Source organism: Hyperoodon ampullatus, assembly GCF_949752795.1.
Source record: "Hyperoodon ampullatus genome assembly, chromosome: 3".
Taxonomy (NCBI): domain Eukaryota; kingdom Metazoa; phylum Chordata; class Mammalia; order Artiodactyla; family Ziphiidae; genus Hyperoodon; species Hyperoodon ampullatus.
The window spans coordinates 84,875,700-84,893,281 of record NC_136916.1 but is presented as its reverse complement, the minus strand read 5'-3'; the positions used below and the strand labels follow the sequence as shown (position 1 = coordinate 84,893,281).

General features: G+C 35.9%; 1 protein-coding gene across 1 annotated transcript in view; it reads left to right on the top strand.

Moving 5' to 3' along the window:
* The window catches only part of LOC307050997 (ankyrin repeat domain-containing protein 26-like), a gene marked incomplete at its 5' end in the record, with an annotated part of 144,022 nt that overhangs the window by 103,767 nt on the left and 22,673 nt on the right, over positions 1-17,582 (top strand). The window contains 7 exon segments of the mRNA XM_079701311.1: positions 3,290-3,503; positions 5,360-5,543; positions 6,160-6,297; positions 8,902-9,858; positions 11,254-11,406; positions 14,256-14,326; positions 14,667-14,760. Of these exon segments, the coding sequence (XP_079557437.1) occupies positions 3,290-3,503; positions 5,360-5,543; positions 6,160-6,297; positions 8,902-9,858; positions 11,254-11,406; positions 14,256-14,326; positions 14,667-14,760 (1,811 nt within the window).

Genomic DNA, 17,582 nt, shown 5'->3' with positions numbered 1-17,582 from the left:
ACCATGGTATAAATATGTATATTTATATGTATATTTTTGTGTATACTGTTGTAATATTTGGTAGAATTCACCAGTGTAGCCATTTGGGCCTGGAATTTTCTTTGTGGGAAGGTCTTTAAGTAGGACTTTAGTTTCTTTTTTAGATATAGGGCTATTTAGTTTATTTGTTCTTTCTTTTTTTTTTTTTTTTTTTTTTTTTGCGGTACGCAGGCCTCTCACTGCTGTGACCTCTGCCGTTGCGGAGCACAGGCTCCGACGTGCAGGCTCAGCGGCCATGTCTCATGGGCCCAGCCGTTCCATGGCATGTGGGATCTTCCTGGACCCGGGCACGAACCCGTGTCCCCTGCATCGGCAGGTGGACTCTCAACCCCTGCGCCACCAGGGAAGCCCTATTTGTTCTTTCTTGATTGAGCTTTGGTATTTTCCCTCTTTCAAGGAATTTACCCACTTCATCTGAGTTGTCAAATTTATTTACATAATGTTCATAATATTACTCTGTCAGTCTTTTAATATCTATAGAATCTGTAGTAATTTCTCATTACTCATTTCTGTGAAATTGGTAATTTGTGCCTTCTCTCTCTTTTTTTTTTTTTTCATTATCAGCCTGGCTAGAGGTTTATCACTTTTATTCATCTTCTGAACATATTTGGTTTCACTGGTTTTTTAAAAACATATTTATTTATTTATTTATTTTAGGCTGTGTTGGGTCTTCGTTGCTGTGCTCAGGCTTTCTCTAGTTGCGGCAAGCGGGGGCTACTCTTCGTTCAGTGTGCGGGCTTCTCATTGCTGTGGCTTCTCTTGTTGTGGAGCATGGGTTCTAGGTACATGGGCTTCAGTAGTTGTGGCACGCGGGCTCAGTAGTTGTGGCTTGCGGATGGTAAAATGCAGGCTCAGTAGTTTTGGCACACAGGCTTAGTTGCTCTGCGGTATGTGGCATCTTCCTGGACCAGGGATCAAACCCGTGTCCCTTGCATTGGCAGGTGGATTCTTAACCATTGTGCCACCAGGGGAGTCCCTCATTGATTTTTCCATGTCTTTTTTGTTTTGTTTGTTTTGTTTTTTCTCATTGATTTTTTCTTTGATGTTTTTTATTTCCTTTCTTCTGCTTGCTTTGGGTTTACTTTGCTCTTTTTAAAAGAATATTTATTTATTTATTTTATTTTTGGCTGCGTTAGGTCTTAGTTGCAGCATGTGGGATCCTTTGTTGCAGCGCGTGGGCTTCTCTCTCTAGTTGTGGCGTGTGGGCTCAGTATTTGTGACACTCCAAATGGGGTGTGGGCTCCAGCGTGTGTGGGCTCTGTAGTTGCGGCATGCCGGCTCTCTAGTTGTGGCTTGCGTGTTCAGTAGTTGCAGTGGGCGGGCTTCGTTGCCCCATGGCATGTGGGGTTTTAGTCCCCCGACCAGGGATCGAACCCGTGTCCCCTGGATTGGAAGGCAGATCCTTAACCACTGAACCATAAGAGAAGTCCCCTAATTTGCTCTTTTTCTGGATTTTTATGTTGGAAGCCAAGGTCATTGATTTGAGACCTTCTTTTCTAATATAGACATCCAGTGCTATAAATTTTCATGCAAGTAAGCAGCATTCCACAAATTGTAATATATTATGTTTTCATTTTTATTCAGTTCAAAATACTTTGTAATTCCTCTTTTCATTACCTCTTTAATCCAAGGATTATTTAGATGTGTGTTATTTAGTTTTCAAATATTGGAGTATTTTCCGAAATATTTTTGTTCTTGATTTCCAGTTTGATTGCTTTGTGGTCAGAGAACATACTTTGTATGACTTAAATCCTTTTGACTTACTCCTTTATTTTATAACCCAGAATATAGTCTTCTTTTGGTAAGTGTTCCATGGCTACTTGAAAAGAATGGTGGTGTTCAAGTCTACAGTATCCTTGATGATTTTCTGCCTTCTCTTTCTATCACTTATTCATTGAGGGGTATTGAAATCTCAGACTGTAATTGTGGATTTGTCTATTTTTCTTTGCAGTTCTCTCAAGTTTTGCTTCATATATTTTGAAGTTACTAGGCGCATAAACGTTTAGGGTTGTTATGCTTCTTATTAATTGACACTCCTCATTATGAAATGACCTTGTTTATTGCTGATAATGTTTTTTGCTCTGAAGTCTACTTTGTTTGGTATTAATATAGCCAGTCTAGCTTAGCTTTGTTTTGTCACATTTTAGTGCGGTATATCTTATTTCTAACCTTATTACAAATTTATGTCTGTATGTTTAAAGTGCATTTCTTATAGTTGGCATACAGTTGGGTCTTGCTTTTTGATCCAGTCTGACAATCTGCTTTTTCTTAAAAATTTATTTATTTATTTATTTATTTATTTTTGGCTGCGTTGGGTCTTCATTGCTGCGCACAGGCTTTCTCTAGTTACGGCGAGTGGAGGCTACTCTTCATTGTGGTGCACAGGTTTCTCATTGCGGTGGCTTCTCTTGCTGTGGAGCACAGGCTGTAGGCCCATGGGTTTCAGTAATTGTGGCATGTGGGCTCAGTCGTTGTGGCACATGGGTTTAGTTGCTCCATGACGTGTGGAAGGACCAGGGCTCAAACCTGTGTCTCCTGCATTGGCAGGTGGATTCCTGACCACTGCGCCACCAGTGAAGTCCCTGACAATCTGCTTTTTAATTGAGGTTTTCAGACCATTTTCACGTAATGTGATTATTGATACAGTAGGTATGAATCTGTCATTATGCTGTTTGATTTCTGTTTATCCCATCTGTTCTTTGTTCCCCTTTTCTTTTTCTGCCATCTTTTAGATTAATCAAGTAATTTTTATGATGTAGTTTTATTTCTTTTTTGTTTTTTTTGGTTTATTAACTGTAACTCTTTTGTTTCACTATTTTAGTGGTTGCTTTAGGGTTTACAGTATTTTACTTAGGGTTATCACAGTCCACCTTCAAGTAATATTGTACCACATCATATATAGGATAAGAATATTTCAAAATAGTTTACTTCCACTTCTTCTCTCCTTGCCAGATCCTCCTGGATCTGTGGGATTGTAGTTTTCATTAAGTTTAGAAAGTTGTTGGCCATTCTTTTCTTCAAATATATTTTTTTCTGTTTCTTTCCTCCACCTCTTTGGGGCATTGTATATTTAGCCACTTGAATTCCTGGTCAGGGAATTAAGGTCCCGCATGCTGTGCGGCATGGCCAAAAAAAAAAAAAAAAGGTATTTGTTCAATGTATGGATGAGTGAAGGTGAAAATGCACAGTGCTTTATACATAAAAATTACTCATATATTTCATTTCTATCTTTGTTTTCTTCCTAATGCAGATTCTGTTAGCTTATTGAAAATTCGGGATGCAGTTCTTTCATATGAAAGATTAATAGATCTTAAAAAAGATCACTGTGAACTACTTACAGGACAAAATAAAAAAATGGAAAGTAAGGTCACTGGGCTACAAAAGGAGCTATCAGAAACAAAAGAAATGAAATCACAGTTAGAGCATCAAAAAGTGGAGTGGGAACAAGAGCTCTGCAGCTTGAGGTATTGAACATCTTGGTTTTCAAGAAATATTTGAACTGTTTTTATTTACTGTAATACTACAGATGTGTATTTACTTTAATATTACGGGAAGTTTTATAATTGCTAACTTACCTGCTGGGATTTTACAGGGGAGAAAACTTCATTAGTATTGTGGAGTGTGAGATTCTTGGAAATAATACAGCAAGTTCTTAACAGTGGATACTTCTACTAATAATTTAATGTATATATTTCCAAATCATCATTTTCATGGCCATACAGAAGTCCTCCATACGAAGCCTCATTTTTTTGTAATCTCTTTTTTTTAATTTTATTTTTTTATACAGCAGGTTCTTATTAGTTATCCATTTTATACATATTAGTGTATACATGTCAATCCCAAGCTCCAAGTTCATCCCACCCCCCTGCTTTCCCCCCTTGGTGTCTATACGTTTGTTCTCTACATCTGTGTCTCTATTTCTGCCTTGCAAACCAGTTCACCTGTTCCATTTTTCTAGATTCCACATACATGCATTAATATATGATATTTGTTTTTCTCTTTCTGACTTACTTCACTCTGTATGACAGTCCCTAGATCCAACCACGTCTCAACAAATGACCCAATTTCGTTACTTTTTATGGCTGAGTAATATTCCATTGTATATATGTGCCACATCTTCTTTATCCATTCGTCTGTTGATGGGCATTTACATTGCTTCCATGACCTGGCTATTGTAAATAGTGCTGCAATGAACATTGGGGTGCTTTGTCTTTTTGAGTTATGGTCATTATTTTTTTAGCAAATTGAATGTCAGTTATTTTTCATTTTTCTGCATTATATTTAATGCTACAAGGAATGTCTCTTCTATAAATTCATTTCTACATTTCTGATTATTTATTTTGAATAAATTCTTTAATATTGTGTTATTTGGTTAAAGTATGAGAACTTTTTAAAAAGGTCTTTGATCCATGTTTCTAAATTGTTCTCCAGAAAGTTTATATTTCTTTACACTCCCACCCACAGAAGTATGAAATGGCCATTTTTCTCAAGACAAAATTTTTAAAAACATTTATGTAGTTTTATTCTTAACATATGCATGGATGAAATAAAAGGTAAAAATGGAAGGTGATTACTGATTAGTTTATTCAATATCTCTTTCATACAGAGATAAAATTAGTTCACACGTTTGTGCTGAAAGCACAAAATACTCTCTATTTAATTAATTAATATGGATCCTGCCTTACGGGATTTAAAATTATTTATTAAATAGATAATAATCAACAAGTTGAAAATGTTGCAAAAGAAGAAACATAAAAAGTGTGGGGCAACAGATATTAGACTCCCTAGCCTAGTCTTGGATTACAGTGTCTGAAGATATATGTTCTGTAAAAGGCATCTGCAGATTTTATCTGGCACTGTAAGTCATTTAGGGGTACCTGTAGTATTTTATGAAGTTGAAATTTTATTTCTAGTGAACTTATAAACTTGTTTCTAAACAACAGCTTCTCTTTTTAACTAGTAACTAAATTATCTGTCCTAAAGGAGGAGTAATTATGACAGTGTGGAAAACAGGGTAATTTTTGGCCTAACTTCACTGAATAATTTCAAAATTTCTTTCCTACACTATTCACCAGAGTTACTCTTGACTAAAACTTACTTAAGTGGCAGAATGTTTTTTCATTGCTACCTTTCAAGTATATATATCTTTATGAAGAGATTGAAGTGAGGAATTAAAAATATGAGACCTAGAAAGGAAAAAAAAAACTGGAGAACAGAAATTTCATTAGGATACTAAATCAGCGGGTGAAGAGCCAGATCATAAAATGAACTTTTTATTTTCCAACAAAACACATTTTAAGGTAAGCATATTTAACTGCAGATTCACCCTAAAACAAGAAAAAAAGAAGAGAAGAAATGCTGGCAGGTTATATGAAAAAATTAGGGAGCAGTTAAGAAGAAAAGAAGAGCAATACAGTAAAGAAGTTGAAATGAAACAACAACTTGAACTCACTCTCAGAGCACTAGACATGGAACTGAGGACTGTGAGAAATAATCTGAATCAGGTAAGTTAATCTTTGGTGAAAATTTCAAATTTCCAACAGTATTTCATCAGTATTATTTGTAATATCTCTTTGATTTAATATATATTATTTAGGTTTAAAACAAATAAAAAGTGTTATCTCATCCTAAATATGAACTATGACATTTATAGCTTAAATTATTAATTTCTTGCCATTTTTAGCTTCTAATACATGCTCTGTGTATGTTTTCTGAATGGAAGAATGGAAGGTAAATTGAGCTTAATGATTAACATAATGATTGGCATTTTTGGTCCATTCGAAAGTAATATTCTTAATTCCAATCCATGTGTTAATTTTGGCTTTTCTATGTTAAAATACAGGGTAAATTGCCTTGAGACTGCGATGGAACTAGTTAAATGCTTTGTAAAAAGATTTTCTTTCACAATACTGTATCTCCCTGTATTTTTGCTCTGTGATAAGTTTAGCAGTCATTTAAATTAAAATCTTAAGTTATTCATGTGGGATAAATATCCTTGTGTTTATTTTAAAAGGCTACTTCCTTTTAACAGTTTTGTTTTTTTTTTAAATTCTGCTCTTAAACTTTTGACTTTTTTTTTTAATGGTATGAGACCAAAAACCTCATGAAATGTGTCTCCAGGTTGTAGAAGAGCGAAATGACGCTCAGAGGCAGCTTTCTCGAGAGCAGAATGCCAGAATTTTACAAGATGGAATCCTGACCAGTCACCTTGCCAAACAAAAGGAGATAGAAATGACTAATAAGGAAATGAATTCTGAGATATTTTCTTTAATCATTTTCAAATATTTGTGTGTACGTATCAGTATATGTATATAGTTTAAAAACCAATACTATACATCACAGACAGTGTAGAGGATACTTAAAACCTATTTAAGTATATTTGGGGGGAGGTGACGTTTCTCGTCCATTGGATATTTAATATTTTTAGTTCAAACATAATTGAATTATATTTGATTAAATTTAATTCAAGTAGTATTTTTAATTCAAATCCATTTGTCTGCAACAGTCAAGCAGTGACATACAATAGCCTCATCCAAGGAGCGGCTTTTAATATTTTCCATAGGAACTGATGAACTTTTCATAATCTGAAATCTATTGCTACCATCTAGAAAGGTCTGCACCCTGATGGCGGTTTAGGCAGGGAAGACCATGTGTGCTCCACCATCGAAAACACTACCCGACCAAATCCCAGCACTGAATACGTTCTTACCCTCTGCTTTGGAGTGAACATGTCAATCACTATGCACCTCATCATTTTCAGTGTCTAAATCAGAGTCTGTTCTTGGCTTCACTGTCATTTCTTTAACCAGTACCCCATCAATGACATTTTCACATCACTTACAATTTTTCAGTATCGTAAAAGCTGCAACATTAGTTGTAAAAACATTTTTTTTTTTTTTTTTTTTTTGCGGTACATGGGCCTCTCACTGTTGTAGCCTCTCCCATTGCGGAGCACAGGCTCCGGACGCACAGGCTCAGCAGCCATGGCTCACGGGCCCAGCCGCTCCACGGCATGTGCAATCTTCCCGGACCAGGGCACGAACCCGTGTCCCCTGCATGGGCAGGTGGACTCTAAACCACTGCGCCACCAGGAAAGCCCATAAAAACAGTTTTGAGCACTTAAAAAAATATATTTCCTTAGAATAAACTTACAAAATTACCAAAAAAAAAAAAAAAAAGAGAGAAAACCCCAAAACAAACAAACAAAACAACATTATGGTTTTTGGCAGTGATTTCACTTCCTTGATAGATTAATAGAGAGGTTAGTTTATCCCTTCCACTGATGGTAAGGGGGAAAGGTATAGCCAGTTTAGAGAACGTCTTTTGGATGTCATTCTTCTACTTGTGAGAAAATTAACACTTTGCTCCATGTAGTGTCCTATTTCAGTACAAGGAACTTTTGAAAATAGTGATAGATATGCCATAATATTTATTTAGTGATAATTTATTGATAAGTATTTTATTTTTAGTGAAACAGTTCATTGTATTTCCCCCTACCTTACTATTTTAAGCATTATGAAGAGAGAATAAAAGTTATTGCAGCAGCGAATAATCTCACGATTTTCTAAGATCTCTATAAATTTTACCTTATTTACCACTAGTGTATGCACCATAGTGAAATATAAGGCTCATTTCATATTTATATGTTTGTACTAGAGAACTAGCTGTGGTTTGGTGTAAGAGGACTCATAGTAAAGTCAGAAGACCTGGAGAAAAGCCTGCAGCTTGCTTGTATTTTTGACTTCCTCATTTCCAGGACTGTCATAGCTAAATGAGTTAATTGATGTTTGTAGAAGTGCTTAGTACAGTTATCAGTAGATGTGATTCTTGTAAGTGACTATAAAAATATTAGAAATGTAGAATATTTATGGAATAGTCTCATGACTATATAAATAGTAGAAACATAGAATATTTATGGAATATTCTCAGGAAAAAAAATTTTTAGGAAATTTAATCTGTCGAAATATATACAGAGCTAAGGCTTTTACTATGGGGTAGCTGTATAGGTTAGATAGCAGATGTAATTTTTTTTAAGCTAGCAGGTGGTATTTTATTTTATTTTTTATTGAAATATAGTTGATTTACAATACTGTGTTAGTCTCAGGTATACAGCACAGTGATTCAGTTATATATATATATATATATATAGATTCTTTTTCCAAATATTGAGTGTAGTTCCCTGTGCTACACAGTAGGTCATTGTGGGTTATCTGTTTTTTATATAGTAGTGTGTATATATTAATCCCAACCTCCTAATGAATCCCTCCCCCTCTTTCCCCTTCAGTAACCATAAGTTTGTTTTCTACGTCTGTGAGTCTCTTTCTGTTTTGTAAATAAGTTTATTTGTATCATTTTTTTAGATTCCATGTATAAGCGATATCATATTGATATTTGTCTTTCTGTCTGGCTTACTTCGCTTAGTATCATAGTCTCTAGGTCCATCCGTGTTGCTGCAAATGGCATTATTTCATTCTTTTTTATGGCTGAGTAGTATTCCACTGTATAAATATATCACATCAGATGCAATTTTTAAGTGTAGTCAGATTTATTAATCTTTTATTTTAAGCCTTCTGGGTTTGTTATAATTTAGAGAAAGGCCTTTCCAATTCTGAGCTTCTTAAGAATTCTCCTGTGGTTTGTTTTTTACTTTCATGGATTCATTGTCTTCAATTAAATTTTTGAACTTTTGAAGATTTCTGCTTGTAAGAAGTCTGAGGTTTGTATCCAACCTTGTTTTTTCCACTTGGATATCCACTTATTGCAGCCTTTTCATTGTATAAACATATAGGTTAGTCTTTCAGAGGAAATCATGAAATGTCAATTTATTGAGTACTAGCTAAAAATCTCCTTTATTTCACTTAGGTGTCCGATAGTCCTGAAAAAGAAAAAGATCTGTTACATAAAAACCACATGTTGCAGGATGAAGTTGCCATGCTAAGACTGGAAATAGACACAATAAAATGTCAGAACCAGGAAAAGGAAAAGAAATATGTTGAGGATGTTGAAATTGTAAAAGAAAAGAATGATGATCTTCAAAAGACAATAAAACTGAATGAGGAAACATTAACAAAGACAATATTCCAATATACTGGACAGCTTAATGTTCTGACAGCTGAGAATACAATGCTAGACTCTATGCTGGAGAATGAAAAACAAAGCAAAGAAAGACTGGAAACAGAAGTGGAATCCTACCGTTCTAGACTGGCTGCTGCGATACATGATCACCATCAAAGTCAGACATCAAAAAGAGACCTGGGACTTGCCTTCCAGAGAGCACGAGATGAGTGGTTACGCTTGCAGGACAAAATGAATTTTGATGTGTCTAACCTGAAAGATAACAATGAGATGCTTTCCCGGCAACTTTCTCAAGCTGAAAGTAAATTCAGTAGCCTAAAAACCAAGTTCCATCACACGAGGGATGCTCTCAGAGAAAAGACTTTGGTGCTAGAACTTGTACAGAGAGACCTAAGCCAAGCACAGTGTCAAAAGAAAGAACTTGAACACATGTATCAAAGCGAACAAGGCAAAGTGAATAAATACATTGGAAAGCAGGAATCCTTAGAAGAGAGATTATCTCAACTCCAGAGTGAAAACATATTGCTCAGACAGCAACTGGATGATGCGCAAAACAAAGCCGACAGTAGAGAGAAGACAGTAATTAACATCCAAGACCAGTTTCAGGAGATTGTGAAAAAACTTCAAGCTGAAAGTGAAAAACAAGGTCTGATGCTGGAGGAAAGGAACAAGGAGTTAATCAATGAATGTAATCATTTAAAAGAGAGAATGTATCAGTATGAAAATGAGAAAACAGAAAGAGAAGTAAGTATCCAAGAAGAGAAATAATTCTCAGACTTCCTGAAAGAAAATTCAAAGTGATTTTGATTATGGCTAAATGTTGAATCTAGTTGAATATAAATAATATATAGACTATAAATCTATAGACTGTAAATCAGCCAAAAAGCATACCTTGTATCCAGCAAATAAAGAATTAGACCTGAGAGGTACTTTACTTTGAGTAGAGACATTGTGTCACCTATGAAATTTTAAGAGATTAAGTTATAAATTGTTAATGGGTATAGACAGGTATTAGTAATTTACTCTTCTACTGCTAAGATAATAATTTTAATCTTTATGTCACCACATTTTAGTATCATGATGAAGCAGATAAATGAAACGCTCAGATCTAAAATGAATTATTTTGAAATTAAGGTTCAATTGTGTGTATTACCTTGACAGTCAATTCCAGATTTCCCTAATGAACTGATGTGTTGATGCCATATCTCATAGTACTTTTCCTTCAGTAGCTTGTCATAACTTTTTAGTTGATATAATTTTATTTTTCTTCATGTCAATTTGAATTAATTTGGGAAATAGTTCAGCCTCAAACCATGTATTCTTATGACCTCTCAACTCTTTAAAGGCATCTACTTTTCATTAAATCATAATTTGGGATTAAAGTAGTGAGCTTTAGCAAAACTATACTTGCTTTAATCTTCCCACTTCTATTTATAATTTACTTGGAACATTTTTACAAATAATTTGCTCATAATTCTCATTTCAAGGCTCAGCTACTATCATTTGGATATAAATCTGTCCAATACAAAGAGAATTGTAGCTCTCTGTGACTTATTAATTTGGCATTGGACTCCCATTTTTAGACTAGTGAGGGGTGGCAGATTCATGAGTAGCAGGAATAAGGTGTGGGACAGGGTCATAGGGGCTGCTATCAGGAGGCAGAGGGAGGCCCTGAAGGTCTCATTTTAATTCTAGGAATTAAAATGGGAATGACCTCATTTTAATTCTGAGATAGGAATCTATTGAGCACTGGATTGAATATGTGAGGATCTCTGAAGTTAATGGAAGCCTCCAGTAGAGAAGAGGGAAGATGTTCCCACCACTCGTCCCACCTACACACCCATTTCTTTCTGAGACTTGAGGAGGTCCTCAAGATCAGCAAATTGATCGGGAAGGGTGGGGAGTGGATAGTGGGACTGAATCCATTGTCTAAGTAACTTAATAGCGGTAAGGCCGGAGGGTAACACCTTCTGTGTCTTAAACCAAATTCAGTGAGCAGGAAGGTGCACATACAAGAAGAAGGAGACAAATTGATGTCTCTGGTGATAGTTTTCAAAGTACATAGGTTGGAATTATCTATTATTAACATAACTTAATAATAAGGTAATTTATAAAATCAGTGACAGAGTATCTTATTAGGCACTTGTGAGACAACTTCAACAAGAACTGGCTGATACCCTAAAAAAGCAATCTATGTCAGAGGCTTCACTGGAGGCCACGTCACGTTATCGTACTAATTTAGAAGATGAGGCACAGGATTTAAAGAAAAAATTACGTCAAGTCACAAGTCAGGTATGTATGAAATTTAACGTGTCAATACTTAATGTATAGGATAAAGTGTTTTAGGACACTGATTTTCATGGACGGCTTTCTTTTGTATTTTCGTTAAAAGTAAATTTATTACAATTTTGTTATCTTTATAATGCACTTGTTTCTTAAACTCTGACTTTCATCCTGCCGTTTGCATTATATATTTTTTCTTACAATATTTACCCTTAGGAAACTTGAGAATTGTGCGTGATTCCTCACAGAAGTTGAGAGACTTTTTTTTTCTATTAAACAGTATTTTTTAGTGATATCCCTACTACCATGATGAAGCAAGCCAGATAAAATCAGAGGATAATGTTTAATGGAATGTTCCATAAAATTGTCATTTTTCATCTTCACTTTCGGGAATGGATATAGTATCTGTGTATATTTATTTCATGGATTTCCGAATAACTTGTGCAGAAAGGTCATTATACAAACCAGTTGAAGTTAGGCAATGCCTTCATTTTCTTTTTATTTTAGATATATTGTAAAAGCGTAGAGATACTCAGATCGTGTATAGTATGTATACCCCAAATAGAAAATTAAGAAAATTATCTAGATCCTGCCATTGTATTTTTAAGAAAACTATTGAGATAATTCACATATCATATAATTCACCCATTTAAAATGTGTAGTTCAATCTCTCCTTGTATATTCAGAGAGTCGTGCACTTGGCATCAATTATAGAGCATCTCCATCACCCCCAAAGGAAAACCCTGCGTCCCTTAGCCGTCACCCATGGCCCCCATCTCCCACAGCCCCAGCAACCACCAGTCTAATCTCTGTCTCTGTAGATGTGCCTATTCTGGGTATTTCATATAAATGGAATCACACAGTATGTGGTCCTTTGTGATTAGCTTTTCTCATTTGACGTAGCATTTTCGAGATTCATCCATGTTATAGCGCATATCAGTACTTCCATTTCTGTATGTTGTCGAACAGCACGTTATGTGGCTAAGCCGTTCATCCATTCATCAGTTGATGGGCCTTTGGGTTATTTCCACCTTTGGGCTGTTAATAATGCTGCTGTGAACAGTCATTTACAAGTTACTGTGTGGACATAATTTTTATCTCCCTGCTGTTGGGTTTTATCCTCTGAGTTAATTGGCTGATTTCACCTTTTCTTGGCCTTTACTCATGCTGTCCTTTCTGTCTTTACAGTTTCTTTTCCTCCTGCCTAATCCTCCATTTATTCAGACCTGGCCCCCAGTCTTCTCCATGAAGCTCTCTCTCTGACTGTCCTAGCTCTCATTGACCCTGTCATCTAGTCTGTGAAGAAGAGTTTAGCCCTTAATTTTACACTGTTTTAATTTTTTTCATGAGAGAGAATCTCGTCTAAGTATAAATTTGTCTAACAGGGAATATTTATTGATATGCACGGCACCTGTCTTGCATAACTTGAAAATATTTTAGCTTAACAGTTGCTGGGATACAATTAAGTACTTTATACCATACCAATAACTTTTTCTTGGAGATATTGCTATAATCTTTTATTAAAATGTATTTTAAGCAATTAAATATACAATTAAAAGCTCTTAATCTAATAGAGGAGAATTGTTCAATTAAATGCTCTTTTTTTTTCCCCTCACTCTGGAAAAAAAAATCTAAATTTGCCTTCCTTCATTATGCAGCCAGAACTGGGGATTTTCACATTGATAGCATTTCACCAACTGTAAAGCTCTGTGGATAGCTTCTCCGATATCCATACCACATAACCTTAATTTTCTCATCCAAGTACTTTCTAGACATAAACAGTTGCTGGGAGTGAATTGATTCAGAACTTTGATTTAACAGTAGGGTGATATTTCCAAGCCAGTGACTTAACCCTTCCTCTGATGGTCATGTAAGTTATGTACCACTCAATCCAGGAGGTGCTATTTGCTTATTAGTCCATGATCACTGCCCACTGAGTAGTACAGAGAGGAAGTAAGTTATAAATTATTGTAAGTGGAAAAAAGGACTAGTGGAATCAGTGAAAGTTTTTGAAGTACTGGGCACATACATTCTGGTCCTCATGCTCCCTCTTTACTGCCAATTTCAATGGTATGGAGAATGATTTCAGTGTGACTTGTACAGGAGACCACTTCTGTTGGCATGCCATCTGCCTAAAATATCAAATTGTTTAGAACATAAAATACAGCAATAGTAATAATTCTGATTGTAAACACTTAGCATTTACTATGTGCCACGTACTTTTCTAAATAAGTTATGTATACCCCCCCCCCCCAATTTAATCTTCCCGACATCCCAGTGAGGCCAGTGCTATTATTATCTTCATTTTACGGCTGGAGAAACTGAGACACAGAAAATTTAAGTAATTTGCTCAAGGACATACAGCAAATAACTCGTGGAATTGGGACTCAGACCCATGCATTCTGGCTCCTGTGTAGATACTACCTCTCACACTAGTCTCTGAAGCATCTGGTTGTCACCAACAGTAGTTTGTAGTATGAACGTTCATAATCACTGGAAGAGCTGTGGTCATTCACATATGTGGATATTTAAAATTATAGTTGGTATAGAGCGTGGAGTAAAAAATATAAATGTCTTTCCCCATTTGGCCAATTTATAAATTTGTGTATTTATTTGATAAAATATAATTTAAAACATGAATGATGTTGTGGTTTAGTACTAGAGGTCAGTAACTTGTAAAGGGCCAGATAGTAAATATTTTAGGCTTTGTGGTTCACAAGGTGTCTGTTGTAGCAACTCAACTCTGCTGTTGCAGCAGGAAAGTAGCCATAAACAATATGCAGATGAAAGACATAAAAACAGATGATGGCGGATTTGCTAGATTATCAGTAATTTAAAAAAATTTTTTCTCCTTTTAGTTGCAAGAAGCACAGGATCGACGTACAGAGGCCATGAGATGTGCTGAGAAGACGCAGGATCACATCCAAAAGTACAATTTAAAGCAGCACAGAAAATAACTTAGTATAAGTATAGAGCAGATAAGCAGTATAGTATGAGAATTATATCAGTTATGACAATAAATACATCATTGTGAAGCTGGGTAAACATTTCAGCTTTGAGCTATTTTGAAATGCATAATTTTTCTCCATTATTTCTAAATTTTTCACATTATCCACAGAACACAACTAGAAAACGGCACAATTGCCAAATCATCTACTTTTCAAAATTCTTAGAACGTATGTAATTGAACCTGCAGGTGTTTGTTCAGAAACTGTGTGGTATTTTAAAATCTATGTGTGAGAATAATAATTTTAAAATATGCATTTTAGGCTTGAAATTGAAAATGCCAAGTTAAAAGCTACAGTCAAAAAGCAAGCGGACAAAATTGAAGAGCTTCAGAAAAACCTGTTAAGTACAAGTTCAGTAAGTCAATCTGTTAATTTCTGTCATGCTGAAAAGGAATTTTAATTTTTTTACTAGTAATATATAAGAATATTTTGGACAATATGAAAAGTCTCATTGATAAAAGAGTTTATTTTTATATTGATACTACTTGCTACTGGTAGCATAATTCCTCTTTGTAGAGGAAGTTGACTGAAATAATAAAATTGATTTTTATAGTAAGACTTTAATTAAAAAGATGGTGACAGTCCAAAAGCAATATTTTATATATACCACATTTTGTTTATTCATTCATCTGTCAATGAACACTGTGATTTTTCCACCTTCTGGCTATTGTTAATAATGCTGCTATGAACAGTGGTACACAAATATCTGTTTGAGTCCAGAAATTTGAGTAATGATTTGATCTAGAATTCTGAACTTCCCTTGTAATCTAAACCCTCCACTGCTATTTTGAGAATGAATTACTTTTAATGTTGTAGTTCATTTTCTTTATCAAGAAGGAATACTAGGTCACTATGCAAGCATTTTTCTGAAAGGAATGTATTTTTTCCTTTCTTGGATTATATTTTACTTTATTTTTTAAAGATTTTTTTGATGTGGACCATTCTTCAAGTCTTTATTGAATTTGATACAATACTGCTTCTGTTTTATGTTTTGGTTTTTTGGCCAGGAGGCATGTGGGATCCTAGCTCCCTGACCAGGGATCAAACTTCCTGCATTGGAAGGCAAAGTCTTAACCACTGGACCTCCAGGGAAGTCCCCCTTTTTTCTTTAAAAAAAGAAAAGAGATGCCAGTGAAAAAGTAGAAATGGCTGCTCAATCAGGGCCTTACATAGTAACAGGTGCTCCTAGCATAGCAAGTTCAGGAACAATTTTTCTCCCAGACACTTGAGTTAATCAGCCTTTCAAAGGTGTAACAGCCAGTCTCAGAAAAGACTGATGTGTAATCCAGGATTCCAATTTATCAATGTATAGTGAAAGCTATGTAACTATTTACCAAGCAGAAAGGGATTCTCCTGCCATTTATACTCTCCTTTTTAGGGGAAGCTACCTATGATTTAAAAATCAGAAGATTCTATTGTGAACCCTAAGTTGGAGGGATGAGGTAGATGCACCTACCAACTCGTTTCTTTCCATCACAATAGTTAGATTCATGCAGTGTCATTATACAGATATACCTGTCAGGGGGACTAGAACATTCTATTGACTGGCCCTTCTTGTGTTCAAAGAAACATTGAAAATTATTTTTTCTAGACTTGATATGCATTAGTCACATTGTATTAGCATACTTTTCATACAAGTAACAATACAATATGTTGACAAAAGGAGTGTCATGTGAATGAGAGTGCCAGATGTCCCCTTACATTGTCAAACAAATCTATTCGGGTATCAGAAATTGAAAATTTTGTAAGGATACCCCACACTGATTAAGCGTATTAAAAAAAATAATGAGGGATTTTCTGTAGATTCCTATAGAAATGAGTTAGGATTATGACATAGAATTATTGACCACTTTAAGGTCTACACAAATCAAAAATTTAATGAGAGAGCTTTCCACCAACTCAGTCAGTAGCCCTGGCTTCTCCTAAAGTTCTCACCTCAGGAATCCCCAGGCCAGAGCCAACCTGAGTTAAGATATATGGTCAGCACAGTGTTGAGATGAAGAATCTGGTCTGGGAAGAAGAGAGAGCTCTAGCTGACTCAAGACTCCAAACACTATAGTTGAGTATTCACCTGAAAGGAGTGTCAGAAGACTTCCATAAGGTCAGGTCTCTATGGAATAGGAAATTATTCAAAAGAAAACAAGGGCAGGGACTTCCCTGGTGCAGTGGTTAGGAATCCGCCTGCCAGTGCATTGGACATGGGTTTGATTCCTGGTCCGGGAAGATCCCACATGCCGGGGAGCCACTAAGCCCATGCACCACAACTACTGAGCCTACACTCTAGAGCCTGCGAGCCACAACTACTGAGCCCATGTGCTGCAACTACTGCAACCCACGTTCCTAGAGCCTGTGCTCTGCAACAAGAGAAGCCACTGCAGTGAGAAGACCATGCACCACAGTGAAGAGAAGCCCCCACTTACCTCAACTAGAAAAAGCCCACACGCAGCAACGCAGATCCAATGCAGCCAAAAAAAAAAAAAGAAAAAAGAAAACAAGGGCAAATAATTGATAATCTGATCCTTGTGAAAAACTTTCGCATTATAAAAAAAAATAAAGACAAAGTATGCTGGTCAACATCCTAAGGGTGAGGCTGCCCCCCAAGATTAGAAAATAACACTACACTCAAAGTAACACCAATAAGAATAAACATAAGGTGTCCAAGAATAGCTCTGTACAAGGATAATCCACACTGAGTAATGGCTCATGAGTGTGGCTGAGGATGTTGTCTATGAGGAGCAAGAAGGGGGAGAGAAAATTACAGGTGATCTCAGCAAAGGGGTCAAGGCTGGAAAGGCAGGTTAGGGAATCTGGTACGAAGCCTTGAGATGTAAGGAGCCCTGAGAGAATTTAGAAAGAGGATTAGAAAGGGTCAAGGACTGAACATCAAGGGTTACTGTCATTCAGACTGAGGTGGGCTCAGAGGAGCAGAGGCAGAGTGTGGTCATGTTCGCGATTGCTGCTGAGAAGTGAAGCAGGGTAAGGACTGAAGAAGAAACGGTTCTTGATGACCCTCAAAACTTTTAGTGGAGTTACAAGATTGAAAGTCAATTTAGTGTAAAAGAATAAGTGATGAAAGATGAATTATGGATGAGATAAGTGATGAAAGATGAATTATGGATGAGACCATGCGTTAAAGAATGTAAGAGTCACAAAAGCCCAGGACCAGATGGCTTCTCA